Source organism: Manacus vitellinus, unplaced genomic scaffold (assembly GCF_001715985.3).
Source record: "Manacus vitellinus isolate BGI_N305 unplaced genomic scaffold, ASM171598v3 scaffold_0_pilon, whole genome shotgun sequence".
Classification (NCBI taxonomy): Eukaryota; Metazoa; Chordata; class Aves; order Passeriformes; family Pipridae; genus Manacus; species Manacus vitellinus.
In genome coordinates this window covers 9,126,031-9,140,140 of record NW_021938789.1, presented here as the reverse complement: position 1 = coordinate 9,140,140, position 14,110 = coordinate 9,126,031, and the positions used below count along the sequence as shown (strand labels likewise).

General features: G+C 36.1%; 1 protein-coding gene across 5 annotated transcripts in view; it reads right to left on the bottom strand.

Annotated features, from left to right (window-relative positions):
• The window catches only part of CPEB2 (cytoplasmic polyadenylation element binding protein 2), a 51,264-nt gene extending 37,237 nt beyond the window's left edge, over window positions 1-14,027 (bottom strand). For 4 of the 5 annotated variants that reach the window (XM_029961057.1, XM_029961060.1, XM_029961058.1 and 1 more), the window contains exons 1-3: window positions 13,969-14,027; window positions 11,732-12,010; window positions 1,439-1,529 (exon numbers count right to left, since the gene is read on the bottom strand). In XM_029961057.1, coding sequence (XP_029816917.1) covers window positions 1,439-1,529; window positions 11,732-11,938 — 298 coding nt within the window. In that variant the 5' untranslated portion in view covers window positions 11,939-12,010; window positions 13,969-14,027. Of the gene's footprint in view, window positions 1-1,438; window positions 1,530-11,128; window positions 11,228-11,731; window positions 12,011-13,968 lie in introns of those variants that run through there. The other variant, XM_029961065.1, reaches the window with a different exon arrangement.
• Between the last annotated feature and the right edge of the window lie 83 nt (window positions 14,028-14,110).

Here is a 14,110-nt window from a genome sequence, read left to right as displayed (position 1 = left end):
CCATCTCATCTTTGATGAGATACACATGCTTTTAGTCCACAGCAATTACCACTGGGGCCAGCTGTTCACTGTTTGAAACCCCTTGTGTTAATAATGTTTAGCTAACATGTAGAACAGATAAACTGAATTCAATAATGGACTTAAATTACAAATTTGCTAAAACTGGAATTAAATCTCTGTAGGCACTAAGAAACAGGACATCAGATTTAAGAACACTTACGAAAATTTAATTTCAGCTTCCACTTTAAGGTGGAGGAAATTTAACTGCCCAAGTATATGCCACATACTTACAGATGCTTTCTAGAGATTTTCAGCTTGGGAAAAAACTCTAAACTTTTGGCTGAATATTGTAAATCTTTAGATACTATTACATGCTACCTGAATACTACAGGTCATACAATTGATTACACAGATCTTAATAGAACTATGAGCAGATTCTGGCAAGGCGTCCTTCAAATTAGAGAACACAGGCCCTTATGTACTAATGCAACATATATTAAGTCTAGAAGCCTCTAGTGAATAGAGAATGGATGGGAGTAAATAATCATGCAAAAAAGAAATAAATAATTTTTGATTATTTTTTCAGTTGCTTCAATCTGGAGATTTAATTTCTACAAAGCAAGCCTGAAGTCCTGGATAATTCTGAAGTTAGATTGTGTTAAGTCTAATTAGAACACCACAAATGAAGTAACATTTGATCAGGCCAAATAAAATGGCTTGGGTTCCCTGCCCCGCAATTCAACAGTAAACAGCACCTGAGAAAGTGGGGAAAAACAGAATTCACACAAGTGAATAAATGTACAGGGAACAGAGGAGTTAAAATTGAAGCCCACATATGCTAGTTGCATGCTTACTGCTGTGGCCAAGTGACTTAACAGAGCCCAAAGCAGCAAGAAGAACCAGCAATCTAAAGCCAAGTGTATTGCTAGACTTCTTCAGATTGGATGCATTATCCTTCAGGAGCTTTGAAAAAAATATTTGAAAGGACAAAACCTGATTTCATCAATAGACTTAATTTTCTTTCCAGATTCCACTGCAGAGAAATGGAAAATTAACTGGCTAACACTGGTAGTGGTTTGATTCCCCTCCCACACTCTCTTGGCTACCTCTAACAGAATACTGTGTCTTCATAAATTGAGGCAGAATTTTCTACAGCAATCAAGAAAACTTCAAATAAAACAAACTAGAAATTTCTTGGGGAAAGGACGGAAGGATGGAGGGAGAAATGAGAAAAAAACTATGAAGACAGTAAAACTTGTTTTAAACAACTATAAACCAATGTCTTCATTAAAATACAGCTTAAGATTAGCTTTTCATGCGTGAGAAAATAATTCATTTGCTATTTTAATATGAACGTAGAATCGAAATTAGCAATTAATATTAATTCAAATATGCAGAATGGATGACCCTTTTTTCTTTATTTAGCATAATAACATACCTTTAAGTGGATCATGCTCTGCTCTCATAATGTCAATAAGGGAGTTTTCCAAAGAGTGCATATTCAGACTATCATACATTCTATTTCGATCCTAAAAGAAAACAGAATTGTTAATACTGGAATACAAATTCTGTAGTTTTTAACAAGAAACTTGAAAGGAAAACAAAGGTTCCTTCCAAAGGCTGTACACTCAGACACTCTGGATATGGACAGTGACACCAAGTAAGATCTGATACTATTAACAGTAAGTTTAACAGCATCCAAATATAAAACTAGAGATGCAGCGTGCAGTCTGCTGCGTATGCACTTTCACAGCCTGTGATTGCCTGTTTCCTTCAGAACTGCTTGAATCAGTTCTAGTGATCCACAGCAGTTATGCATTAGGCTGATTAATGAAGGAGACTAATGCCTTTAAGAGCTCAATTTCATTTCATGCACACGTTAAATAGTAAGTAAGGTAGGGAACTACGAGACAAGGACAGTCACCTCACATAAAAGAAAGCACTTTCCTGGTGCTTGGTTAAGTGCCTGGCATGGGCCCACAGCCCCTGCTGAGACTGAGCTTCAGGGTGATTTAGTTGAGATGCTTTGCATACAAAGACTTGAGTTACAAATGGTCAGCACTAAATGGCTAAAGGATGGAAAATTAAAGCTAAACTACAAAGAAGAAATGTCACAAAGCCTACTAACAGATATTCAGTTTTACAGAGGACAATTTTTTTTGCACATAAACATGAAGTTACCATACTGTCTTACAAACATTTTCACTGAAGGTAATAAAATTTATTACCAATAAAATGAACCATAAAGGTTTTCCATGATTTTGTTTACCTATGACACTTTCTCCCATGTTTTCCAATAAACAGAAACAGAAGAAAGAGGACTAAGTCCTTTAGTCTTTCTGGGATACCTTCAGAAACTGAAAATACTTTGTGTAAAACCATAATCTCTTCCTACTTGCAAGGCTTCTGGCTAGACTGTACTGCACTTAATGAACTTAAGGACTATAATCATGCCTTGGTTTTACTGTTGTCTTCTGTATGCACTGTAATAATTCCAAAGAGTAGTATGAACTACACCACACACATCCCATGACTGTTAAAACTCCCTAAAGACACAGCCATCCACTTAGTATGTATATAATGGACACAGAAGGTATCTGATCCACATTCACTGACTTTCCATGACAGTTCAGCAGAACATAAGACTCATTTCAAACTACATCCCTCAGAAAGCAGGTATTCTTTACATTGGAGGAGTAAAAACTCAAGCTTTGAAATAGAGGTCTTCCATGAGTCAGAAACTGTGACTTATGATCAGCTTTGCAAGACAAGCCCTGACGAAATTTAGATTTTACTTTCATCTTTCTTAGAGAGTTCAATGTTGGCATGAAGAGGGAGAAGCCTTTTTTTCCAGCTCTCTCTCCCTCAAACAACTATAAAGAGTAATGGTTTCCTGTTGGGTAAGCAATCTGTTACAGTCATTTGATCAGACTCTTTACTTTCTTTCTGGAAGCCCTTAGACAATTTTAACAATAAATTAAAAAAGTAGGTTTCTGTTGTCTCCTGCCACATCCCAGATCAAATGCCAGTGACACTTTGTTAGGTGAACTTCAACCTGTTTTGAGTGCCAACAAGTCACCAGCACTATTTTAGTTCACAACAGCCTCTACTTTGGGACTGGTTGGTTTTCATTCAGTTCTCTAGCTGTCCTGAGAAGCATTAGAATGAAACTGAAGTGACTAATCTGCTTCCATGCCCTTACAGGTTTGTTTCTGGATAGGACAATGAAAAGAACCTGCTTACCACTGCAAACCTCCTTTCTATAGAAGGTGTGAGCAGTGGCAGAGCTGGATCTGTTCCCTACTGTCCCCTAACGTTCAAAAGGTATCTCATCAGGGTTTTCAATGAAGTCTTACATTCAGCTTAAGGCAGTACTTGGTAAGTAGTAAGTGCTCTTGCAAAATACAATGCTAAGTAAACAGAAAACATGCTTTGCTACCTCTGTAGCTGAGAGGGGAAAAGAACTAGTATTGATAAAAACTTGACTAAACTGTATGTGCGACATTTTATCTTTGTTACAGGTTCACTACAGATTTTATTTTTTTTTGATCATTATTACATACATATATGTTGAGATAATGTATGACTATCTGGAAAACATATAAGATAACGTACGATTATCACTATTACAGACTTAACAATGCTCTGGAGAGCAGAAGCCAGTAAGAAAAAGCTCCACCACGCTTAGTTCCTAAAACTGGCCCACTTGGTCCTAGATCTTACAGAGGAATGGAAAAATAAAACATAGAACATGTGTTTGCAATTAATTTGTAAACTGCTCCACTGGGTGACATGGTGAAATGAGTCTAACTTCACCCTTGCATCATTCTATTTTGCAAGTTCTGTGTATCTCAAGTGAAAGGTCTTGTGCTGCTTGAAGCAGAGAAATAATAAACTTTTCCCATCCTCTTTACACCTTAAAAAGTTCATGTCTACAAAGCTAAAAAAATAAAGAGGTCTGTTTCCTTGAATTGTATTACATATTTTCTGGCAGTGGAAACATATAATAGGTAGGCACCTCACACTATAAAAATACTGGGAACACACTAAAGCAGGATTTAAGTACAGGAATTGCATTCTACTATCCCACTACTCACACATCACATTATTCACTTGTGAGTTTTGATAATATCTTGGCAATCAGTGCTTCAAAATTTTAATCTCTATTTCAATTCACACTGCATGCTATAAATCACCATTACTTGAAATTTAACTATCTCAAAAGCAGTAAGTCATTCTTTGGGTACAAGGGTCATTTTAGATCTTTGTGCAACTAGGCTTTATAATGCTAAAACACTGCTTTGAGCTCCCTAAATACGTACATCATATCTTTAAAGAGAACAGTTATCATCTATGCAAATACGGAGCTTTCATTTCAAAGCTAAACTTAAAAGTATTTCAATAATGTAGGTCACACATTAGCAAACATTTTCTGGAAAGCTCTGTTGAAAGGGGATGATTCTACTACAGCATGCTCTACTACATCAGAAAACTTCCATTATGATTTTGGTCAACTTTTGGGACAAGCACAAAAAGTACCACCTCTGAACACGATTGTTCTACACAGTTCTCCATGCATGTGGAAATAGTCCCAAGAATTGGGACTACCTTTAGTTCCATTATTTCAACACAGCTGATAAGCAGTTATCTTCTAAAACAATCTGGAACTACCTTTAAAACAACATGGAAATAGTTCTAATTCTTGGGACTTTTTCCATGTTGTTTTAAAAGTAGTTCCAGGTTGTTTTAGAAGATAACTGCTTCTCAACCGTGTTGAAATAATGAAACTAAAGATAATCAGTAGTACAAAGGCATTGATACATGAGTGTGTATGTTAATACATGCTTTCTATTATCCTGACTCCAAGAGCACCTTTTGTGAAGGCTGAATTCCTTTAAAATATTTTGCATTTCCCTCAGCTCTGGCTCATCAGTTCTATGCTAAGAAGCAAGTGACTCTTGCTGTGAGATACAGGAGGACTGTATCTCAGTGGAATGTCACAACATAATGCCAGCTTTTCCCCCCCCCAGAGCTGACAGTTAACTTCTCCCAAGCACTACAAATACTCAAAATAGCTTTTTACTTCCTTTTAATTGTATAAGCATTTGAATGCTGCTTGACCCACCTTTCCAATACCAGAATCACAACTGTGTTCATACACAACAGAATTGAAAATGTGGGTTTGGTGCAACTGCCTACAGATCCAGAGCTAAATGGCAAAGTGATAAATTGTCATCTCCACTTAAAGTTAAGACTGTGTAAGAAATTTTACGGAAAAGTGATAATTATTTTCTGAATTTTTACAAATTTAAACAATATAGGAGAAGCATAAAGTATCCTTCCCACGGAGGACTGTTAGAAGGACCTTTTGACAACGTCATGTAAAACACATCTAGAGAGTGCACATTTCAGAAGTCCCCAAGCCGTGCATCTGAATGCGCAGGGATGGGAGGAGGGCAGCTTTCTCTGAAGAACAAGTTTCAAAGCTAAACTACTGAACAAATAATTTTTCTTGGCAGACTATTTAAGACTTCTAAATATACCCATGCAATTTACGCAAAGATTATCCTGTTTCAGCATTTGCAGAAACTCAGTGCAGTCACATCTCAAAGCTCATATATTGTCATTTATACATAAAGCAAATGCAACATCAGAAGCCATTATGGTGAATAGTTTTGCTACTCTTTAATTACGAACATTAAAAATAGATGCTCATAGTTAATAGGTTTGACAACTTTTAATTTTGAACATATGCTCTAAACTACTGATCTGCAGAACTAGTTCAAGTAAAGAATTAGCCTTCTAACACAGGTATTAAAATCATTAAGTGGTAGTATCTTTTACGATGACCATTTCCATGTCCCTTCATATTCTATAGGATTATAGCATGCGATGGGGGCTGAAGACAAAAGTCATAAAGCTTGTAGTCAGTTTCAAGTATGGTCTTAGTTGGCTGCAAAAAAGACTCTGATGAATTAACTGAGTTTGTTAGAAGCTAAAATAAAGAAAAATTAAATTAAAACTGACCCCTGAATAAAAATGTGCTCTAAGACTAGACAGCAACAACTGATTTAGTAATAAAGTATCCAGACTTTAAAAAGCACCTGAATATAGTATTCAGTATTAACCTTACCAGTAATAACCTAACAATTAAGTACATTACATATTCTAAACTACCTGCTAAAATCCGAACTTCAAGTCATTCTCATTTTAGTGAGAACATACTATAATCATAATCCCCTTGTTGAAACCACAGCTAGTGTAAATGAAAAACTTAATATGAAAACCTATGACAATTACAATTTTAGCTCTATAAAAAAGGCAAGAAGGAAGCCTTAAAGTAGACACAAGAAATTGTTTGGTTACTTTTCATGGTGTCATTAGTGGTAGAGTTGAACTAAAGATGTCTGGTAGACATCTCTGAACGGTCAACCTGACAACAAAGTGTTTTGAAGTTAAAATGACACAATCAGCTATGTAAGCTAGCTCAACTGAGCCTGAAATGCACCAGAACAGGTCCTGTGGCAAAGACACACCTACTTCCCAACTACATAGGCATTTAAAAACAAACAAAAAAATCCCAACAGCATGTACTGTATCTATACTGGAATACTTCAGCTCAAGAATATATATTCATAAACTGGAAACAACCAGACACATCATGGAGATCATTAAAGACTGGGCAATCTTGACTTACGAGAAAAATCTGGAAAATTTCTGTACTGATATTTTCAATTAAATAACTAAAGGGACAATTAAGACATTTGAATGGGAAGTTGTTATTCAAGTTTTGGGTTCCTCACACCCCGCCCCCCTCGCCCCAAGAAATATCTATACTGCCTTTGGTACTTAAGTAAATACATCAGCACATATGGTAAATGTACTTTGGATAGATCTTAGGTGAGAACATATTCATTTTACCTCAGAAGAACCGTGCTTTGGCAGAACGAGGTGAGATACCCTACTCAGCACACACATCATTGCTATACTTCCACACTGTTAAATATTTTGCTGAATTTCCCTAACGCTGATTTTGTATTGCATTAATAGAATCAGTTGTATAACTGAAGCAAATTTAAATAGTAGGAAAAAAGTCTTAGTTCACACGAAGTCATAAAAATACTTGTATGGTAAGCCCCACCAACTTCCCACTAATTAATTCCTTTGAATCATTAATCTCTACCGCTCCTAATACTATTTATTGAAAGGTTGTGATCCTGACGTTAAAAGCATGGCAGCAGACTGCTTTCCCCAGTCAGAGATATCCCCTGTATGGTCCTCAAACACAGATATCTGGTTTTGTGTGTTATTTAATCAGTTCCAGGTAATCAATCTACTGCATAAAAAATCCCAAAACTGTTCTGCGCCAGCAATGCCTTAGTAAAAATAAAGTGGTAAAGCCTGGCTTATAAATTACTGTTTGGACAATTACACTAGTCTAAAGACTAAGAGAACTTCGCAGCTGTACTCCCAATGCCTTCAAGTTTAACATCAGCTGACAAACACTCAGCACTTCTGAAGAAACAGGCCACATATTTTGGAGTCTAAACATGGCATTAAGAATCCAACTTTAGCAACTTGCTCTTCACCTAATATTCACTGCTATCTGTATCATCTAGATTAGCCATTTAAACTGTTATGCTATATTAAATTGTACTAAAACTATCATATTGAAAATCTGAAATTCTCTGAATGGAAGTGATTGTAAGGCACAAGCAACATGACAGCAGCTTAAATTAAATATCTAAAACTAACATCTGTTGTGACATACAGTCTTATTTCAAGTGATTTGCTATCTTTGAAAACTTGAGCGTATTTAAAAAATAAATAGCAAAAGAAAAATATGCATTTGTACAAGATGCTACCTTACAACACAAATCCCAGCTGGAGATCTAAATTCCAACACAGAATAATAAAGCTCAGCTTTTAGGACCATGAACATTACACATACTGTTTGTTTGAACAAACAGGAAGGACAAATCAAGGTGAAAAACACCCAGACACGCAGTGTATTTCTGTAACTCAAGAGACACAGAAACTAAATTCATATTCATAGAATGTAGTGTTTTTACTACAATGAAAATAGCTGAACACTGCAGTGTATTATTAAACTGTTTTAACAGGTTTTAGTAAGCTCATTTGCAAGACAGTAAGAAAAACTAAGCTTGTAATCGAAATAGAGTTAGCAGACACTGCAATTCTAAAAAAAAAAAAAAAAAAAAAAAAAAAAAAAAGTAAATTTAGAAACGGTTAATTACTGTCCTCATCCAAGGAACGTAAATCAAGAAAAATGGAGACACAAAACACTGATTTCTGTGCTTGCATGCTGGCCACATAAATGCCTGAAGCATGTTTTTTCGGGAAAAACAACAGTATCAGGTGTTAAAAAAATATATTTTTTTACTTCGGGTCAGGGAATAAGAGGGAATAGTCATATTATCTGACTTCTTGAAACGCAATGTAAGTGCCTAAACTGGAATCCCAGGGGCTGTGTAAGGTCAGTGGTGCCAGGTATGTTCTTCTAGAGAATTAGATTATCTAAATAAGGAGCCTAGATTCTCTCTAAGGAGAGAGAAATAGACTGCTCAATTAAATGCTTAAGTTGTATGGTGTCAATATCTGACAAGGTTTCGGACTGTTCCTTTAATGATTCTGGTACAAAGCAACAATCCCTTCCCTATATGAAGTAGCTATAATGGCGCAAGCAGTATGGCAGAACTTAAAACCTGTAGACATGATTTTGTCTATGAAAGAACTTTATTTGATGCAGTTTATATTAACTTAAAAACCTGAGGAAGGCAAAAATAGCTTCTTACAGTGAGTCCCATAAGAAAACTTGGCTATAGGCTTAAGTTACTCACGGTTAATCAGTGTTGCCTCACGTTTAAATCAAGCCCAAATTCTAGCAATTCTTCCTTCAAAACCTGTTGAACTTTTCAAAAATCCCAAGAGATATCCTTCATAATTTCTGTAAGCAAAAGCAACTTTGCTGCAACGAATGTGGCCACTGTGAGTTCAACTTCACATGGGACATATTTCAGTTTTAACTAGGAAGTACAGAAAAATCTGCTTTCATCCCTGTAATACATATAATTATTTATTCAGTTATCAGTAATGACATTCATTGTCACTGGTATGTTAGTTTAATGTCAGCAAACATTATTTTCACCAGAAGTGATGTCAGTTCTATACTGGGGACCACCATCAATGCAAAGACCAAAGAATAAAGAAGCTTGATGGAAGGGCAGAGCTTTGAATTTGCATAGAATTCCTCTGTGGTTTATCTTGTTTGCATGAGATACATGTTCTTCAGAAAATGGATGAGCAGCTGACACTGCTGAAGGCTATCTGGACTTAGAAAAAATATAAAGCATTTTAAAAAAATGGTATCTGAACATTAACAATCTACACAAAGTGGCATTTCTAACCTGTGTTTATTTGCTAAATTTGAACTAGCTAAAGTTCAGACGAAAGGTGCTTTGTCCCCTCCCACACAAAATGATTACTGCAGCTAAAACAAAGAAAAAAATTATTCTGCAAAAGTGTGAGTGATGCAGCGTGGGTATCCAACGTGCATGCTAAAGTGTATTGGCTCCGTGGAAGCTTGGAAGAAATAGGTAACTTCTACACACACAAACGCTTTTGTGTTAGACTTTCCAGACAGCACAAAATTTAATTAGTACTATTTTTTGGTACCTTCAGATATTGCTACTGTATCTTTAAGATTCTTCAATCTAAATACCACAACCTTTTATGGAAGGAAACAAGCACAGTACAAATTAGCAAGATGGGTGTTTGACAGCATCGCAATTGCCAACACAAGTCCTGATGAAAAGAAGCACGAGCTCCAAGCTCTATTTAACTTTTTCATTATGACTTCCAAAATGTAATAGTCATCACAAGGAATTAATCATATAACAATAGTGTACTAACTTAAAAATAAGAACACAATTTCAGTGTAGCAAAACAATTTATGGAAACATCTAGTGTTTCCACAATAGCAGTAGATAACACTGCAACCCTTCAAAGAGGATTATTTTTACTGTGTTCTTCAACCATGACTTTATACATGTCAGGGAGATTTAAGCATAGACAGATCTACAGTGTAAATAAAGCCATTTAATTGGTGGTTCTGGTGCTCACAGGTATGATCAACAACTAAGTTTCCAAAGTGTCACTTTGACACTATCTCTTAAAAAAATCCCCTATTCCCTAAGTAGAAACATTAATGTATGATAAAGTTAAACTACAAGGATTTCTTTCCTACCCTACTACATAGAAGTTATTATAGTCTGAAGGCACAAGACATTTGTTTAGACACAAAATGAGTTAATCTATAGAAAACAACCACTATAGAAGCTTCTGGAAGTTGAAAGTAATGGTCATACGGACTTCTAAGGCCTATTGAATGAGCAAATATATTCACAATTTGTGCTTAGCTGCATATGAATTCCAATGTATACATTGCTGCAGCTTCAACATATGACAGCATTAATATTTTTAAACCTGTTCCTTAGGCTAGCATCTTTGGGACACATTTCAGGGTTTACTTTCTACTATTCTCAAAGCCCTGCACTGCAAAGCATTACCAGTCTGTAATCTGTTTTCCTTAACAGAACATAATACCTGAAGAATGCCACATATTGCCCCCATCTTTCTAGCCACACAAAAGATTATTCAACTATGATATTCCAGCTAGCAAGGCTACTTAATGGAACCAGTATTCACAGTACGAGCAAATCCTCTTGAGTTTCAGGTCCAAACACATACACTTGGAGCAGGACTTTGGCACGTTCAAAAGTCATGTTAACTTCAAGAATACTGCCAGTAACTGAGCTCACCTGGACAGAGCTGGGACATGGCCTTCTGTCCCATATGGACCTCTGCCAGCAAAACGTCAAGAGAAACAGGAACTCTAGTGGGACATCTGGTCCCAAGGAGCATCCTTTTGCCACTACAGCTACATAAGGATTAGATTGCTAATTCATGCAAATGCAGCTTTATCAATTCAAATGTGGTCACAAATGAAAGGCCTCTGCTAACAAGGAATAACTGAATCAATATAGGTTATTTTTCCCATTCTTACATTTTACCAGGAGGTTACTGAGGCTGGAGCTAAGTGACTTACCTAAAGTCACATAAGATGTCACTGGAAAAATTCAGGAGGTGAACCCAGATCTTTAGTTCTAAGACACATCCTCCTGTTTAACACTTCTAAGTCACAGGGCTTCCAGATAAAAGAAAACATAAAAGGTGCTAAAGTGTGGAGTAAAAAGATCTCACTAACATGCAGATGTCAGCCTAGAACACCGGCAAAGGATGAACACGTCAAAGACTCAAGAGTCATCTACGGAAGTAAGAAAATCTATGTAGAAGGACAAGTAAACAAAAAAAAATACCGAGGTCTAAAGGGATTTATAAGAATATGAGCATTACCATAGTCAGAAAATACTTGCTGGATTAAACATACTTTGTTTTATTGCTTCATCACTGCCTACAGTTTCTATCTTTCTTGGCAGTCAATATTCTTATTTAAAGGTGAGAATCATATACTGCAGAATACACTGAAAACATGGGGATTAGTTAAAATTTAAGACTAAAAATAATATAGAAACATACAATTTTCAAACCAAGTAGCAGAGCTGCAACTACTGTTTAATTCTCATTAAAAATGAACCAAGTAGAAATGCTATGCAAGACTATGAACACACCGGCTACATACCATCCTTACCTGCAAAGGAAGGAGAGTATTACTGTTGGTGTCAGTTCGGAAAACATTATCTTCAATCCACGATTTTGGTGTCAGTGATGGAGTGGAGCGAGTAAATTTAGGAGGAGCTATGACATTACCAGAAAAGGGCTTCTTCAAAGGAGAGATTTGGTTCATAGTTCCTGGAATTCCTATGTTTCCAGTTCTACGATGGTCTCTGCCATGCATTCCTCCCCAAGATATATTTCCTGTGCTCCAGCCGCTGCTCTGATTGCTCCAAGGTGACTGCTTCAGAAGAGGCTAAAAAAAAAACCCAAAAAAACAAAAAAAAAAAGATTAATTTACATTATTTTGAAAATACATGTTTTTTTCACGAAAAACCAAAAAAAAAAACCCAACCAAAAACCCCCAACAAACTCTAAAACAACCAACCACCATGCAAGCAATGTGCAGAGATTTCTATTAACCACTCTTTCCTGACAACATGTAAATTAATTCCTGAGGCAAGGAAGAAAACACAGCTTCATTAACAAAAAAAAAAGAAGCAATTCCTACTTCTTCATATATCCCCCCAGTAAACCCCACAGTACTTGTGCAAGCAATTTAGATTATCATTTTAGTAACTGGCAGCATTCCTTAAAAATATGTAAAAGAACAATTCCAGGGTGTAAAACCAACTTACAAAAAACCCTGAGACCAATTTATCATACATTAAAATAACACAAGAAATTCAAAGAGATTAACCTAAAAATTATTATTAAAGCACGATTTATATTTCTACTAATAAGAATTATTTCTACTCAGTGAATAGTACTGCACTAGTTAGTAGAAATTTAAAAATTAGAATTCAAATGACAGATTTAATCCCCCCTCCCATATTTTAAATATCATTGTCTCTGTATTACCATATAAGAGCAAAAAGAGCACTGACTATTGTACAGAGAATCAGCTTGAAAAGCTATCTTAACATTTCCACATTAAAACGCATTATTCTGAAGCCCCTGCTCTAATATTTCTGGAGTAATAAATGGAGTAATTTCTGGAGTAATGAATCTGGTATTCTGCAGGATGTAGTCTGCAATTTTTTTTGGAGAATTTTTTTTTTGTCTACAGGTGGTCTATCTTACCTAGAGGCACATGTATCTAACAAGCACCCTATATTCTCCAACATGAAAACAGAAGCAGTTTTTAGATGGAAGGTTTTTACAAGATAATAACTTGTTATTCCTAAGCCACAACTTGTGCTAGAAAGTGACCTATAGTGGTTGTCATACTACCAAGAGGTGGACCCACTGAGCCTGACTGACAGTGAAGAACTGTATTTATCTTTAGCATTCTCAAATCTGACTGTTCTTGGAAAGGCTTTTTCTCAAACATAGAAATGGAATGGGGGCGTGTGATAAATCTAAATTCAGTTCTGTTAAGTGAAAATACAGTACTTTTATCTCTAAGCTTAGCAATAAGCAACCCTCAGCTTGCAATTCTAATAACTTAAAAATTTAAAGCATGTCAATACATTATGCATTAGATAAAACAGAACTTTATGAAGACAGAAAGCTAAAGTTATAACAACATCTCTCTTACCCGCAACCCCAGAAAACAAACTAAAAAACTACTAAAGTCATTCTTGGTCAAGTAATCAGGAAAACATCCCATTCTATATAATTATAGATAATTATGTTGTAAAACTTGAATACTTGGGTTGGAATTTTGGGAGAGGCAGGCACTCTATTGTGAAACAAACCTTAAGAGATAATGCCAAATGTTAACAAGCCTCTAATATTGCTAGCTATGCTGTCATGGCACTGTTTAAGTATACCTACAACTTGTAAGTGAGAGAAAATTCCTGTACACCTCACTGCTGGAGAATTGCTTTGGAATTTGTTTGAAGAAGGTTATTATAGACGTTAAGGACAACTAGCTTCAAATGGTGATGCACTGGAATCAGTAGTTGGATAGGCATACTTAATGTGCTATTCCAGTTCTAATACAAATTGAGCTCTACCGATTAAAACTGACAGGATTTAATACTAGAACAAAAAAAAATTAAGAGGAGGCCTATACAACTCCAGCCTTTCATAATTGAGCAAATAATCACAGCAAGATGGGCTTATAATGCAATTGCTGGTGATATTAACATAGATTTGCTTCTCTCTGATTTCTTACAGTATTTTGTTCCAGAAAGAAACATAAACTTCCATTTTTAACACGGGATCGTGACACAACTTGATAAAAATCGGTCACAGAAGTATGGGAACCTGAAACAGCGCTGTCCTCGGATACACATTCAAGCAACGTCAGCCAAAACCGCTGAAAGGGCAGCACAGCGACAGCTTCCGCACCTAAACCCCTTCCCGGCGACCTGCGCCCGTCCGGCCGAGGGCCGGTGCGAGGCCGGGG